Source organism: Talpa europaea, assembly GCF_964194135.1.
Source record: "Talpa europaea genome assembly, chromosome: 12".
Lineage (NCBI taxonomy): Eukaryota > Metazoa > Chordata > Mammalia > Eulipotyphla > Talpidae > Talpa > Talpa europaea.
The window spans coordinates 95,526,781-95,541,546 of record NC_140079.1 but is presented as its reverse complement, the minus strand read 5'-3'; the positions used below and the strand labels follow the sequence as shown (position 1 = coordinate 95,541,546).

General features: G+C 48.2%; 1 protein-coding gene across 2 annotated transcripts in view; it reads left to right on the top strand.

The window, feature by feature from the left end:
* Nucleotides 1-14,766, top strand: part of SHISA9 (shisa family member 9) — a gene marked incomplete at its 3' end in the record, with an annotated part of 242,818 nt that overhangs the window by 215,403 nt on the left and 12,649 nt on the right. Inside the window, exons 3-4 of one of the 2 annotated variants that reach the window (XM_084250908.1) lie at nt 2,869-3,024; nt 10,799-10,846. In XM_084250908.1, the coding sequence (XP_084107034.1) occupies nt 2,869-3,024; nt 10,799-10,846 (204 nt within the window). The remainder of the gene's footprint in view (nt 1-2,868; nt 3,025-10,798; nt 10,847-14,766) is intronic. The other variant, XM_084250909.1, reaches the window with a different exon arrangement.

The window sequence follows — 14,766 nt, the reverse complement described above, 5'->3', positions numbered from 1 at the left end:
GAGATGTTTCCTGGGGGCATTGGGTTGGAAGTGCCTTTCAAAAGAGGGGAGGTGGGTAAGAGGTATCTGGGGCCAAGAGGTTTCTAGACGAGAACTCATTGTGCTGAGAATAAATTGTGGTTGGTTATGCTGATTCTTCTATGGTCATGATGGTGCAAAAGGAATTATATGTGTAAATGCATATATATATGCACATGCAAATGTATATAAGCATATACAGAAGTATTTTTGTGAGAACATAAACAGATACAAATGCATCCACATGCATACACACATACACTGCATCTATATATACGTGTTCTTGTATGTAAGTATAGTATGTAGATATGTATATAGACACATAAATATGGAGACAGATAGATGAACAGGTCCCTTTGCATTCAACAAGAGAAGGATTAGCCAACAAGAGAAGGATTAGCAGATTTGCACCCAGGTCTGATGTTTACCCTTTACTCTTCACTCACCCATTGTTCTGTTTTTCTAGGATGCCAATCTACACTACACTTTGTTTCTCCTTAAGTGAGTATGTTTGTGGGAAACTTCTAGGTTAACTGGGTGGCCAGGAAGTCCATTTTTCTGTTGAGTAAAATGAAACTAACATGAAAGAAGCCCATTCACAAGTGTCTGTTTAATAATTGTTGATGTTGCCGAGACTGGATTTCACTGTTTCTGAATATCTGATGCCCGGAAGCCAGCCACAGTGGCTAAAACTGCCAGCTCAGGATGCCCTGGGGTTCTGAATGTGACAGTGGGGACTGGTTTCCAGGCAGCCTTGCCTCTTCTTTCGTGTGGGGTCACTTTGGGGGACCACCTCTGTCCTGCCCATTTATATCAAGTAACTGCTCACTGCCTTTGACATAACTGAGGACAAGGGAGGAATCATCAGAAAGTAAATACTTCATAATGGAATATTAACTCTTCTGTTGAATAATATAAAAGGCTGTCCCAAGGGGTGAGGAACATTTCTACTGCTTTTTCTTCTTCTTCTTTTTTAAAAGATTTATTCATCTATGCATACAAGAGCTGGGGTACAGGCCAGAGATGTGGGAGGCGAGAGGATTCACCAGAGACAGAGTGGGGAGCAGAACAGGCAGACTGACTGAAATACACTGCTGAAGGGAGCAGCGGGTGAGACAGGAGACGTCTTCTGCGCCATTTGGGCAGCTCCCTGGCCGGCTGGGGATTGAACTCGAGCTGCAGAGGCTGTGGATTGCTTCATAGTGCAGTGCTTAACCCCTTGTGCCACCAGGGAGGCCCCACTTTTTCTTCTTTAAGGAAGTTTTACCATTTCTCTGGGCAGGGATGGACACAGGATTTGAGTATGGTGGGTGGGATCTGGGACGGAGGGAGCAAAGAGTTGGGAGAAAGGGCTCACATGGGGCAGTGGGCTTAGGCAGTGTCGGCTCTTTAACTAGACAGGCTCATGTTTGGGATCTAGTTCCAGAAAAAAAACCTGCATAAAAACATGAGCTAATTAGCTTATGATTGCCCTTGGTCATTCCGGGACACTCTACTTAGGCAACTGGCTCTTTGAAATTCCTCCTGAAGTGCTTAGAAACTCAGGTGCAATATCTCTTCCCACTTGACCCAACTCTCAGACCTTGTCCTTAAGCCTGTGGGCAGCCTCCCTTCTGGTCCGTTTGTCTGCACAGAGCACATTCCCCAGTCTTTCTACCTCCCATCCCACCTCGCAGACATCTCATCTACCTCCAGCTCTCTGCTCACAGAGCCTGCGCTCAGAGGAGCCTTCTTGGACCTCTCTCCCCACAAACCCCATTCCCAATATTCCGTTTGTGAGTCTTGACATTTTTTTTTGTCTTTGCAAGGGATCACATGCAAAAATACACATCAGTTATCTTTTATTTCTTTAAATTTATTTATTTTTTCCATTGTGGTGATATTAGGATTCTCGCCATCGGGTTTCGCCTCTGTAGGGCACCCAAATTGCCCACTGTCCACCACCATAGTCCCTTGCGCTTCCTTCTCTGAAATAATATATGCATTACTTTGATATTTGCTTCCTAATTCCCCCATACACACCAGAAGAAGCCATCCAGCTCAAGATGTAAGGGGTTAATTTATTTTGACCTATTTCTTTTCTAACAGCTGCATGATAGTCTATCACACGTCTGTACATAATAATACATAATATGGATGCAACGTAATTCATTATAGAATCCCTAGACTTACAGGAGTTGAGAGTTTTCTGTGTGTGCTCCTTCTACTTTACAAACAATGGTGCGAAGAACAGCTCTGAACAAATATCCTCACCTTCTGAGGCTGATATTTCTAAAGGCTCAAGCCTTAGAAGTGGTATTATTTGGTCAACATATACATGCACTTCAAATTTCAACACGCACCGCCAGGTTCCTTTCTGTGAATACGACAAATGGCATATCCCCCTTCCTGTTTCTGACTCTTCCTCCCCAACATCGGCCATTGTTGGTGTCCTTGCACCTTTTTAATGTTTGCCGAAGTCTTGGCAAAGGAATGCTTTCTCGTTGTTGTTCTGACTTGCGTTTCTTTGACTATGACTGAAGACGATTATCTTTATTTATACCATATCATATCACCTATCACATATTTATATAATTTTGATAACAAAATACCGCTACTATGGGCCTCAACGCTTAATACAGGGAGGAGTTGCAGAAGTTCTGGGCACAGCCTTTGCCTGTCCTCAGCTGCTTTGCTAGGAGAGTGGTTGGGGTCACTTGTTGCAGATGTGTCTGCAGATCCTCCGCTGTTCTCGCTCTCGCACCCCTAAACAAGGTTGAGTTGGTCTCCAATGTCACGGTGATGGAGGGGAGGGCGGAAGGATGGTCCTGCCCTGTTTATGACCTTCTCGCTCTGCTTCTTCACTTCCAGACGCCACCCAGATGAACAACGCAGTGCCCACCTCCCCTCTGCTGCAGCAGATGGGCCACCAGCATTCCTACCCCAGCCTGGGGCAGATCTCCAACCCCTACGAGCAGCAGCCGCCGGGCAAAGAGCTGAACAAGTACGCCTCCTTGAAGGCTGTGGGTAAGCCCTGGTTCGCTTTCCTCTCTCCTTCTCTGTTCCTTCCAGATCTCCTTGTTGCTGCTTTTCTTTTCACCTCCTTTTCTCTCTCTCTGCGTCTCTTACTCTCAAGATCCAGGTCTCTTTTCTCTCCTGCTATCTCCTCTCTGTCTCTCTCTCTATAAATATGAATATAGATGTAATATAGACACAGATACAGATTCCAGGTCTTTCTATCTGGGAGGCAGGTTCTTTCTATCTGGAGCCCTTCAGTTACTTTCTTGCTGCTCCAAACCAAGCCCTGCTGTGCAGGGCCGGGTAGGTGGGTGAGGGACACATCTGGGGACTTTGTCCTGGGAAGGAGGACCTGGGTGCTCACATGGACCCTCTGGCACCTCAACCCCTTCATCATCACCATCTGCCCTAGTGAACCCCCAAGGCACCTAGACATGGAGCCCAGGCACCTGGCCGGCCAGGCCTGTACACTTGTCCTCCAGGCTGTCCACCGGTGCCTGGAGTTTCTCTGCTGTGCAGAGGCAGCTATTTGCTGGGGAGGGCAGCCCACACACCTCGTAATCCTATCACGTGGGAGACACTGCGTTATTCATCTTTATATACTTTTCTCGCAGCAGTCCAGACAAAAGGCACCATTATTATCCCAATTTTTAGATTAGGAGACTGAGACTCCAAGAGGTCAATTAAGCTAGCCCCACATCAAGCCGCTGGTGGCGACAGAGGCCAGAGCTGATTGTTTTATCTCTCCCAAGTCTCTGCTCCTGCCGCTTCCTCCCACAGCCTGGGTTCTCCTTCAGTGCACCCCCTCTGTCTCACCCCCAGGCTGAGAGCATATGACACTCACTCTGACAGTGGCCCGGGCTCCTGGCCCACGTGCTGCGGAGAGATCTGTTGCAGGGAAGTGGGTCCTCAGGTGTCCCTGATCGAGTGGTTCCCAGCTGTGGCTGCAGGTAGATGAGTCCCCATCCCAGCCCCACCCGAGAGGCTTTCACTGAACTGCTCAAGGTGGGGTCAGACATGGGCATTTTGAAAGGAACTCTCTGGATGATTCTAATGTGGACCCAGGGCTGAGAGCTTCATGTTGACGGAAATCATGGCATCAGCCATCACCCAGGAAACCAAACCCCTTCTCAGGTGCCTTCTCTGGGGCTGGGCCCCTTACTCACTTGCTGCTTGCCTGTGTATTCTTAACGCAGGGGAGTCCTCTCCCCCTCTCTGAATCCTGAGAGTTTCCCTCCCTGTCTCATAGGAAAGATCTTCAAGCCAGAAGTCACAGGAGGTCTCCTTTTAAGTGTCTTTGACTCTCCTCCCCTGCAGAATAGACTGCCAGAAGTCCCAGGACAATGAAACAGTTCAATTGGAAGGATTCAGTTTTATTGGGGGTCTTCCCAGAGCAGCACTTCCAACAGATTTCTGGCTCCTGGAAAACCTCGCCCAGGCAGGCCACCCAAGATCATGCACTTCCTATTACAATCAGCTGCTCAACCTCTTTCTAGCTCCACTGCCAAGTCCTCATTAGAGATGGGATGGGAGACACCTGCTGCTGGGTTCCAGCGTGAAATGTCCTAATTCATTATGAACAAACACCAGAACCACGTCTCTGATGCTCGTGGTGACCATGGTCTACAAGACCAGATTCATAAACTCTGTTTCACCAACAAGCATGTTATTGTCCAGGCACATAATGGGAGCTTAGTAAATGTTCGACCTGGAAGTCCATCTTGAGGAATTCCTGTTCCCGAATCATCTAGGACTTCCAAATAGAATCATGCGAGGGAAGCATGAGTCAAGTGTTGAATACCAGAGACAAGGCTGTGCAGACTCCACATAGCTGTCAGCTATGCCACCTGCTTCCTGTGACACCAGCTCGACCTCACCTACACGCCATGAACACAGATTCCCTCCATTCCGTATTGCAGGAATTCGTATTGCATGATATATATATGCACCTAAGTATGTTCCAACACACTCAACTATTAGTAGAAAAGGATGAGGGCCGTTGCTAGGAGAGAAAGAGCTGGAATCCTCCATACTCTCCTTGGTGGGTTGGCTCCCTTTCCGAGTCTTGCATGTAGGTGCTAAAGAGTGTCTGCTGTTATATTTGATTCTTCTTTTGCCAATGAAAATAAACCAGCCCAGACATCTTTTTTTTTTTTTTTAAACTGGTCACCGTACCCTAAACAACTCGCTTCTTCAACTTAGGACAAGCATTTCATCCCCTTCAACATCCAAAGTCACTTCCTGCATAAATAATGGATGGGCATTCCAACAATGTTTCTTGATTCTCTGCAGGATTTTTGCGGGGATCCTGTGCAGAGCAAAGTCTGTGGTGCATCTGGAATATTTGCAAGTTGAAAATTTATTTGAGACTCATTGAGTAACCCTTTCTTCCCACGCAACAGGAATTCACCACATTTGCTGAATGAATGAATGAACTTGTCTTGGATAGTAATCCCAGGATAGCTTAATTGTACTGAAGCACCCCTATGTCAGCTAGAAAGCCCTGAAGGATCTCCCTTGGGGAGCCCACGCCAGTTCTGGATACATTGATGTGCCCATCTTGTTCTCAGTCCTTTGGGGTAGAAGTCCAAGTGTTTTACCTGCATCACCATGATCTTTTGAATTCCTTCTGAGGAGAGGTCCAATGAGGAACTGACTGACTGCTGACCCAACTAGTTACCCAGAGTCCAGAGTCTTTCTGCACAAATGAAATGCAAATCCAATAATAAATATTCTTTTGAGGGTTCTTTATTAAGGCATAATGTGACCAGGGTGTGAGTGATGAGATGTGTTTCATGAATGAAATCATTACCCCCCTGGAGAGATGGGTGGTTTGCTCGTGACAGCTCTGCAACATCTGATAACCAGGCTCATTTTCTAAAAATTTCAGTTCAGTAAATAAGGGGAGGTTTGCACAGCCTTTAGGGTTAACTGCCAAGTTTAAAAATACCTCTGGAAAATAAATTTTTCTTGGCAGCTTTAATATCCAGAATGTCAGGTGGCTTGAAGCCGGTCACTGAAACTCTGTGACCTCAGCTTCTTCATGTGAAAAATGAGGACGAGCGACTCTACGGTCACCAAACTCCATTCTAACTTTAAAATTAGAAAATTAAACAATTCCACTTATTCTCATTATTACAACACATGGGGACCATTGAATAGGCCCCTTCATTAACCACCAACCCCGGGAGGAGAGGGTGTTAACTGAGGGTTGTTGCTGAGATAAATTTGTCCCAAATCTGCCTTCCTTTCTATTTTATGCTGTTTTATTTTTGTTTGGATACTGAAGTCACACTCATTTTCTGTGGGTCTGTTAATCCTAAGCAGCCTGTTCGGCCGCCATCTTGTAACCTGCAGTTCTGCTTTCTTATACAAGGGGAGAGCTGCCCGGGCAGTCAGTCATAGGAGCTAAACCTTACAAGGTACTTTTTAAGTTAACCAAGAGCTTAAAGCTGGATCATCCAGGGAAGGCTCCGCATCACGAGGTATGCCTGGGAAAAGCCCAGGGAGACTGAGGACTGATGTATGACAAGGGACCCCAGAAGCTGATGAGTGGAAAGCCTTGTTGATAATTGAAACCATGGCTGGGGAACTAGGGCTTGATCTCCATCACAATACTGAGTCATTAAGCAGATGAGAAGTGCCTGGAGGGCAGACTCACGACCCCTGATATTGTAGATGACAGAGCACATTTTCTAGCCGCACCTTCCATTTTCTCTTTGTCCTCCTTCCCCTCACAACTGATGCTGTATGATTCTAGCAATAAAAAGGCCAGGATCTTCCTCTTCAGCAGCATCCTGCATTATGTAGCCTGTTACATGACTCCAATTTCTTTACCAGTGTGGTGTTGCCTGATGCAACTTCTCTCTACCTTTCAGGAAATTGGGGATACAATGCCTGGTCATACATTACATGTAATCACAGAATGACCTCTGTTCCCAAGAGGTTACTGTCCAGTTATTGGTAAAATGATGTGTACACACATTAGGGAGATGTCAGAGGGTAAGCCTGATTGAACTCTGTACAAGGAGAAATGATGGAGATGAATCATCATTGTTCAAGTCATTCATTCATTCATTCATTCATTCATTCATTCATTCATTCATCCAGCCATCTATTCATTCTCCAAACACTTGATCTGGTGCCCTTGATTGTTGGCTCTATGAAGCACGGACCAGATCTGTCCTGCTCATCAATGTATCCCCAGAACCTAGCACCATGTAGGGAATGTGATGAAGGCTCCCCAGGACATATCTGTAAAGCCAGTGAATAATGGTACGTGGGAGGTGCTTATTGAGTCAGGATCATGAGATGATCAGCAAGACTGCAGACTACACAAGGCCCCTGCAGTTGATAGGGACTCAGTTTAAGAAATAACTCAGCTACTTATCAAGTTATTGCAGAAATTGCTTAGTCTCCTCAAGTCTCAGTTTCCTCATCTGTCAAATGGAGAGATGAATAATACACACCTAATGGGTTTTGTGAAGATTCAGTGGTACAACACATGGAAAGCATTTGGCTTAGCACACTATGCAGTCAGCCTGCATTAAATAATGCAGTGTCTTAAAGTCTCCAGACCAGAATTATTTGTTGGCCTTAATTTTCTTTGCTCTCCATGAGACACTAGTATCTGATTAATGTGCAATTGTCAAGAATTCATTTCAAAGGAAATTAAGAGTTGGCTAGTGGATCCATATTCTTCACTCCAGTTTGATAGGAAAGGCTTGTGTGAAAGTCAACTCACTTTGGGAATATGATAAAACAAATCAGCAAGTAAACAACAAATGGCTTTCCTAAGCTGCCCTGAGGACTGGCAAAGAGTCAGCCCAAACCTCTTTACTCCTTGTCCAAAGCCTGTGAACATCCAGGCCCAGAGGTAGGGCCATGCCTGTCCCCTGAAAAGAACTTTTGTTTCGCCCCACTGGATCTCCATACTAAATCAGAAATGTGGCTTTAGGCCTTTCAGAAGTGTTTTCCACCAAGATTGAGGTCTAGAATTTTGTCTTGTGATAGGCAGAACCCAAATGTAACCTGAAAAATCAGTTAAACACAAGTTTCCTTGGCCCAAGTCATCTGTATGATGGAGGACACGGTGTGAGTCACCACCTGACAGCACCTCCCGGGGTCAAGGTTTACAAACAAGGATGTGAAACTATCCCAGAGAGTGGCCTAGTGGTTCACATGACTCCCACCTCTACGGCTGGAAAAAGGTCACTCTTTCATGTAGCTCCAAGGGCTTTGCAAACAAAAAAATGGGCATTTTTCTCCTACCAGCTCCATGACCAGCTGCCCTGTAAGCAACTAAGAGTGGAATTCCTTGGTTGTCAAAGATTCCTGACCTTGTGCCTCTAAGAGGCTTCAGTGCAACCTGGCTTCTCAGTGAGGGAGAGAGACAGGATGCAGCAGCATTATTGATGAAATGCTGTGGTGTCGCCCTTTTTAATTGAAAATTTTAGTAAGAAACTATTTTCCCTATTGCTCTTTGACAGATGATGGATTGGTTTGCTAGAACCACGCTACATTTCCCAATAGCACCTTTTAAAACCACAGCAACAATACACTTCAAGGTGGCAGAATTTCCTTTTCCAATCTCGCTGCGGGAATCACCCGTGAAAACCCCTGGCTGCAGATTGCTGTCTTCTCGCGTAATTTTTAAAGTTATGATAGAAAGGGAGTGAAGATGATGGAATTCTCAAACACTGCACCTCCAAGGGAGGTTATTTGTCCCACCATCTTGCAGATGGGGAAACTGAGGTTCGGTAGTTAAATAATTTTTCCTAAATCACATTTGTTGTCAGTGACAAAACCAAGAGTCACAGTCAGGATTGTCTGATGCAGAATCCTATGTTCTTTCCATGAAACTATTCTGTCTTCTGCAGAACAATTTCTGGCATCAGATATCTATCATTTTTTTTTTTTTTTAAAGGCTGGGGAGATCTGCTCTCCCTCTTTTTTATTTATTTATTTATTTTTTTTAAGAGGCGCTTACTAGGGTATGAGTTGTTTTTTTTTTTTTTTGCTGGAAGGTAAAAATCCCCCCAAAGTTGAAGTGCAATTTATATTTAGTGAAATCCACAGGTGACATTTTACAGTAGTGATCATTGAAAGAGGCAGGTGCTCAGCTACACCAACAGGCCAGTAAGGACAAGATAAATCTAAATCATCCAGAAAGTTCCCCGGGTCCCCTATGCTCCATGCCTTCCACCCACCTCCTTTTAATAAACATCTAATTTCTGGCACAACAAATAAATATCTCATGTCTAGGAAGGCCACCCAGCGCACAGTAGGACCTTCACTATCTAGCTGCCCCATCCTGTGCCATCTTATTAAGTGCCCTTATTCGCAAAGAATTTATAAAACAGAACCAGCTCCGAGCCAGCTCTAAGCCCTGGTCGCGGACACCAAGGGTGACATGCCAGACTTGACGGGGAGGTCACATGGCTTCCCTGGGTCCCTGATGCGGAGCCTCCTTCGGGCTGGGGTCCAGCCGCGTGGGCAAACCTAGGGCTGCATCACTGTTTCCGATGACAGGGCTCTGAGGGAGAAGCATCCCAGGCGGGTCCACTTAATTTTAACTTCATCGCCCTTCTCCTGTCACCCCAGTTTCCCCTTGTTGTGAGTGATGAGGCTGTAGAGTTCATATCCGCAGCGGGGATGTGGCAATTTGCGTGTCCTCTGGCACGTCTGGGAGGCCAACCGGAAATGTCTAAATGGGGCCGGATCTGTGCTCTGTAATCACTCAGATCACAGACTGTCCCTGCGTCTCCTCTCAGCTGGCAGCCTGATGGATCTCTGTGGAAATTGTGCAGAAATGCTGAGGACTTGGGCTTTCCAGGTAGATTCCCAAGAAAAGAAAGGGAACTAGGAGCGCAGGTGGAACGGTGCAGCTGGAGCCAATGTGCAGAGGCCGCTGACCAGGCTGGAGAAGAACGGGCTTGCCCCTCCTTGCAAAAACCTTGTCTTATGGAGAAGGCCTTTCCAGGAGGGGGATGGGCAAGGCGTCATCATTCTCAGCATCCTTTACTTTAGGGAAGGAGTCGCCAAGGGGGCCTGCTAATAATGTGAGATTTCCCCAGGGCTCCCTCAGCACCTCTGAAACAGAATGCAATCTGGAGAAAGGGATTTATAACCAAAGTTCCAGCCATTAGGGGACTTTCAGATAACAGCCTTTAGGGAAACTTCCAAGCCTCGGGAAGAGTGACTCTGTGGAGGAACTGGAAGTCATTCATTCATTCAGCAACATGCTTCCAGCACAGACATCTGGCATTTAAAGTGGCATCAAAAAAGAACCAAAACAAAACCCCCAAAATGAAGTTGCATCAACAGAAGCTGTTCCAACCTTGAATTTGGAGCTAATAACACCCCCGCCTCCGCAGGAGGAGAAAAGCATTATTACAGGGTCCAAATTCATCTCCTGTCCACAAAGGGACCTCTGATAACTCAAATTCTCCGTTTGTTCTTAGGGACCGAAACCTACAGCCAGATTCATACCTAAGAGCCTCCGCTTCTCGTACATCACCCAAAGCACCATGGTCAGTTTCAAGACCTTCTTGGAACCTTCTGTTGGGTGTTGATATCTTGACACTGCTCCAGAGCCTTGCAGAAAGAGGCGCTCATATCCATGCATTGGCAAAACTGGTCCCTCACCCTGCTCCCCGGGTCCCCTGAGACCTGCCCCCCTTGGAGGCTGCAGCTGGGGCCCGGGGGCACACCTGGGTGTGAGGGCGCAGTGACCACGGGAAGCTTGGAAATGCATCAGCATCTCTCGATTGTTATTTTTTAGGAAGTTCTGATGGTGACTGGGCAGTGGCGACACTTAAGTCACCTAAAGGTACCGTACGGCTTTTTGTAGCTCTCTTGTCCAGGTGTTGTTGGGTTTGGCATTCATCAGTGACGCACAGAGAGTCCCGGTGTCTGTGTGTGACCACGTGGGGTGGACCTGCCGTCCGTCTAAGTGCCGGTGTGTAGGTGTTGTGGTGCATGTGTGTGGGGGGCTGTCTGTGCTCGGGGGTCCTTGTCAACGGATGTGCTACTTCTCGATTCCCAGGATTCATTGCCTGAAGGAAAAGGTCACTATCAGAAATCACCACAGGTAAGACATCTAGGAAAGGTGGTTTATTCTTAGAAAGCTACAGAGGCAAGTGGCCAAATGCAAGGTGAATGAGTGCAGGGCAAGCACAAGTTTAGAGGGAGAGATCAACAGTAGTGGTATGGGCCCCGGGTCTTGTGCACGATTTGCTCTTCAGGAAGCAGAACGAACGCTGTCTTCAACTTTCCCAAGGCTGCATGGGGAGCAGCCAGTTAATGGGGGGCTGACCTGAGTCTGCATGAACTGGGTGATCATCCAGGAGCTGACAACAATGTAGCACCCGCCCCCTTGCACCAGCCAGAATACTGGGCCCTTTACACCACTTGATCGCTGACTCTCCAGTGACCCGCCTGCACAGACATCGCCAGCGCCTCTGGAGGGGAGTGGGTGGCGTCTGAGGGGGCACAAGTCCCGCTTGGCCCGAGCCACCCGGCTGCGGTGGAGAGCGCAGTTTGCCCCGGGACTGTCTGACTCTGGTGCGGGCCGGTTCCCTTGCCGTGTGATGCCACAGCTCTTGCCAGAACACACCAGAATCACATTCTCTTCTTCCTTCACTCCTTAGGCTTTGCTGGTGGTGGGAAAGATGGCGCTTCCTGAGGGTGTGGGGTAGAAACCTTCAGTGACCTTGAACTGGAGGACGTTGTGGGCTCGGGGAGGAGACCGTCTGGCCTTTTCCCCGTTCTCCCAACACAGCTCAAGTGGAGAGGGGATTTGGGGGGGGTGGACTGGAGTTGGGGACACCCACTGGGGGCTCTTGTCGTGAAGGGTAACTCAGAGATTAAGGTTGAGGGTGAGTGCATGCGTGGGGAGGAGCCGCGGGCCCACCCTTGTCTCACGCTGAGACACCTAAGGGTGCATCATAGATTGAGACCCTTTGGGAAATCTCAAGCCTGGAGTCCTGATCCTCACCTCAGGCCTTCTGACTTACTGGGCTTCCAGCGGGGCCGAGGGGGTTGTGTTGCTAGTAGCTTCCCTGGAGAAGATGATGCTGCTGACTTGGGCACCCCTCTTTGAAAACCACTATGGGGGAGCAAACGAGCTGAGAACAGACTCTTTGTCTAGCTCTGCAGCTGTCCTTCTGAGGGTCACTGGGGCTCAGAAACGCTGGGGAGAGAGGGGCAGGGAGCATTGCATTCCCAAATGGAGGGCCAGAGCTGCTGTTGAGAACCCCCTGCTCACCCAGTTGTTCTCTTGAGAGGCAGATTTTTGGTCTTGCATTAGATAATAACTGTTCACATGTCAACATCCATTTTTAGAAATGCAAACAATTTGGAACATGACAGACCTACTAATTTGAGCATAAACTTTTTTCTCCCTCCCCTGTGAAAGGCGAGGCCACCGTGATCCCATGATGGTGCCGGCGGCTGTCGGCTGCCCTGTCCTCCCGGGCTGTGTCATCTGGGCAGTTAGAAAATAGTTCAGGATGGGCCACAAGCCAGGGGTTGGAAGTTGTTTTTTTCTACCGATGCGGGGCTAACTTCACCTGTCCTGCCAACGATACCTGCCTTGCCCGGCAGGGGAGGAAGGGCGTCCCCAAGGGGCCAGACCCAGGAAGAGCACTGATCTTCCCTCATCTTCTCTCTGCTCGGCCTCCAGACCTGTGTCTCCATGAGGCAGGAGACCTGGTTGTGGGGTTACGAGGTTGTACAGTCCCTGCCTTCCATGCCCCACCACCTTCAAGGAACTGGTGAGATGGCAGAGGCCCACCCACTTTGCAATCATGGCCTCATCGTTTAGGAGTCTTGTCACCTGCCCCGAGGCTGATGTGAGGATGGGATGGGGAACCATGGCTGTCGCTAGACCTGCCATATGGAAAGCAATAGACGTATGAAGTCTGTTCGTGGTATTATTACTACTGCTATTATCAGGTGAGCAAACGGATGGCTCCGAAAAATCTCACAGTAATGAAAACTCAAACTGCATGTAACCTGTGGTTTCCCAACCACTTTTTTTTTTTAAATATTTATTTATTTATTTATTTATTTATTCATACAAGTACTGGGTACAGTCAGAAGCACGGGAGGGTGAGAGAATTCACCAGAGACAGAGTGGGGAGCAGAACAGGCAGACTGACTGAAATGCACTGCTGAGGGGAGCAGCGGGCACCATGTGGGACCCTTGCCGGCGTCCAGGGATCGAACTGGCGCTGCAGAAGCTGCGGGCAGCTTTGCAGCCCAGGGCTCAACCGCTGTGCCACCGGGGAGGCCCTCCCCAGCCACTTTTAACACCTGATTTCTTTTCTCTTCAGAAAAGCTGCTAATACCCTCCCATCTCATGTGAAGTCCCCTCAGTGCTTCTGGAGCCTACTTTGGACATGGGTGGAGAGTAGGCAGAGGGGGTGGCTAAGGCAGGGGTGGCTTTGCTAGAGAAAATGCAAAGCCCCTGAGAGATCCAGCCCCCTGCTTCCCCTGCATTGGCTCTCACCCAGGAGCCCAGGCGTGTCTGCCTAGATGGGACTCAGCAAACAGGACTCCAAGCTCTACCTGAGGGCACCCCTGCAAGTCGCCCTCTAGTGGCCACGCTGCTGCCCAGGCCCAGCTCTTAAGTCCTTGAATCTTGTGTCCAGCCCAGGCTGGAAGCTGCCACCACCTCGAACTCACCCAGCACGCGCTCCTGCTCAAGATGAAGCATGTCTTTGGAAATCTATTTGGCCAAAGGAATCTTTGAATCTGGCCTCTCCCTTACATAGTCTGGTGCTACACTGGGGCCTGAACTTGAGGGGAATTGATGGGCCCAGGGGTGCTGGGGGCCCCCAGAGGTGCTTGATTTCGATGCAGGAGTCAGCATAGGTGTATTAGAGATGAGACTTCATTGTAGGTGAGAGTACCCACTCAAGAAAGGGAGTGTGGGCAGATTCGGAAGAGAATCGTGTCCTGGGTCTTACAGCTGCAGATAGAAATACTTGCTCCCAGATGGGGTTTGGAACGGATTCTGACCGGTTTTGTTTAATAAGACCATGGGCCTTAACAAGCTGTGGATACAATAAGGTAGGAGAAATTTTACGAGTGGCACCCAGTGTGAGGAAGTTGAGCTAATAGGGTTCGGGGTGCTTTGCTTTGGAATGTGCACGGCTGTTTTTGCAGCGACTAGATGGGGAGAAAAAGGGGCTGCAGCCTTTGTACTGAATTTTTGTTCTGCCTCCAGCTGGCTAGGTTCACACCGTGGCTGCATCACTCCCTCTAGACCAGGTGCCATGTCCCTCCCCTGCTTGGCGCTCCCACTCCTAGTTCCTACCTTTCCAAAGTAGAGGCAAGGAGAGTACCCCTAGCCCACAGGTTGGGGGGGGAGTTTTAGGAGACAATGCATGAAATGCACTTCAGGGAAGTAAATTCACTTCACTCAACCTTTCTGCATTCACAAGAGAATCGCTGAGTCCCCTCAGATAAATGAGGTGGCCTGAGGTCCTACAGGAAAATCACCTGACACCCAGGACCAGGACCTCGCCCTCACAGCATGGCTCAGAAACTTGATCCAGAATGTCTGCAGATGCTTGTTGCAAATACAAACTCCAAGCCCATCGGCTCCTGGTTGCTGGGCCCTAAGGGGTACTGGGCCTCAGCCTTTTTTATTCCTTCTTTTTTTCTGTGAATCTTCTGGGTAATTCTTATGTAAATGAAAGTTTGGTTCTACCCTTTCCCAAGAACCAGATGCAAACTCAATTT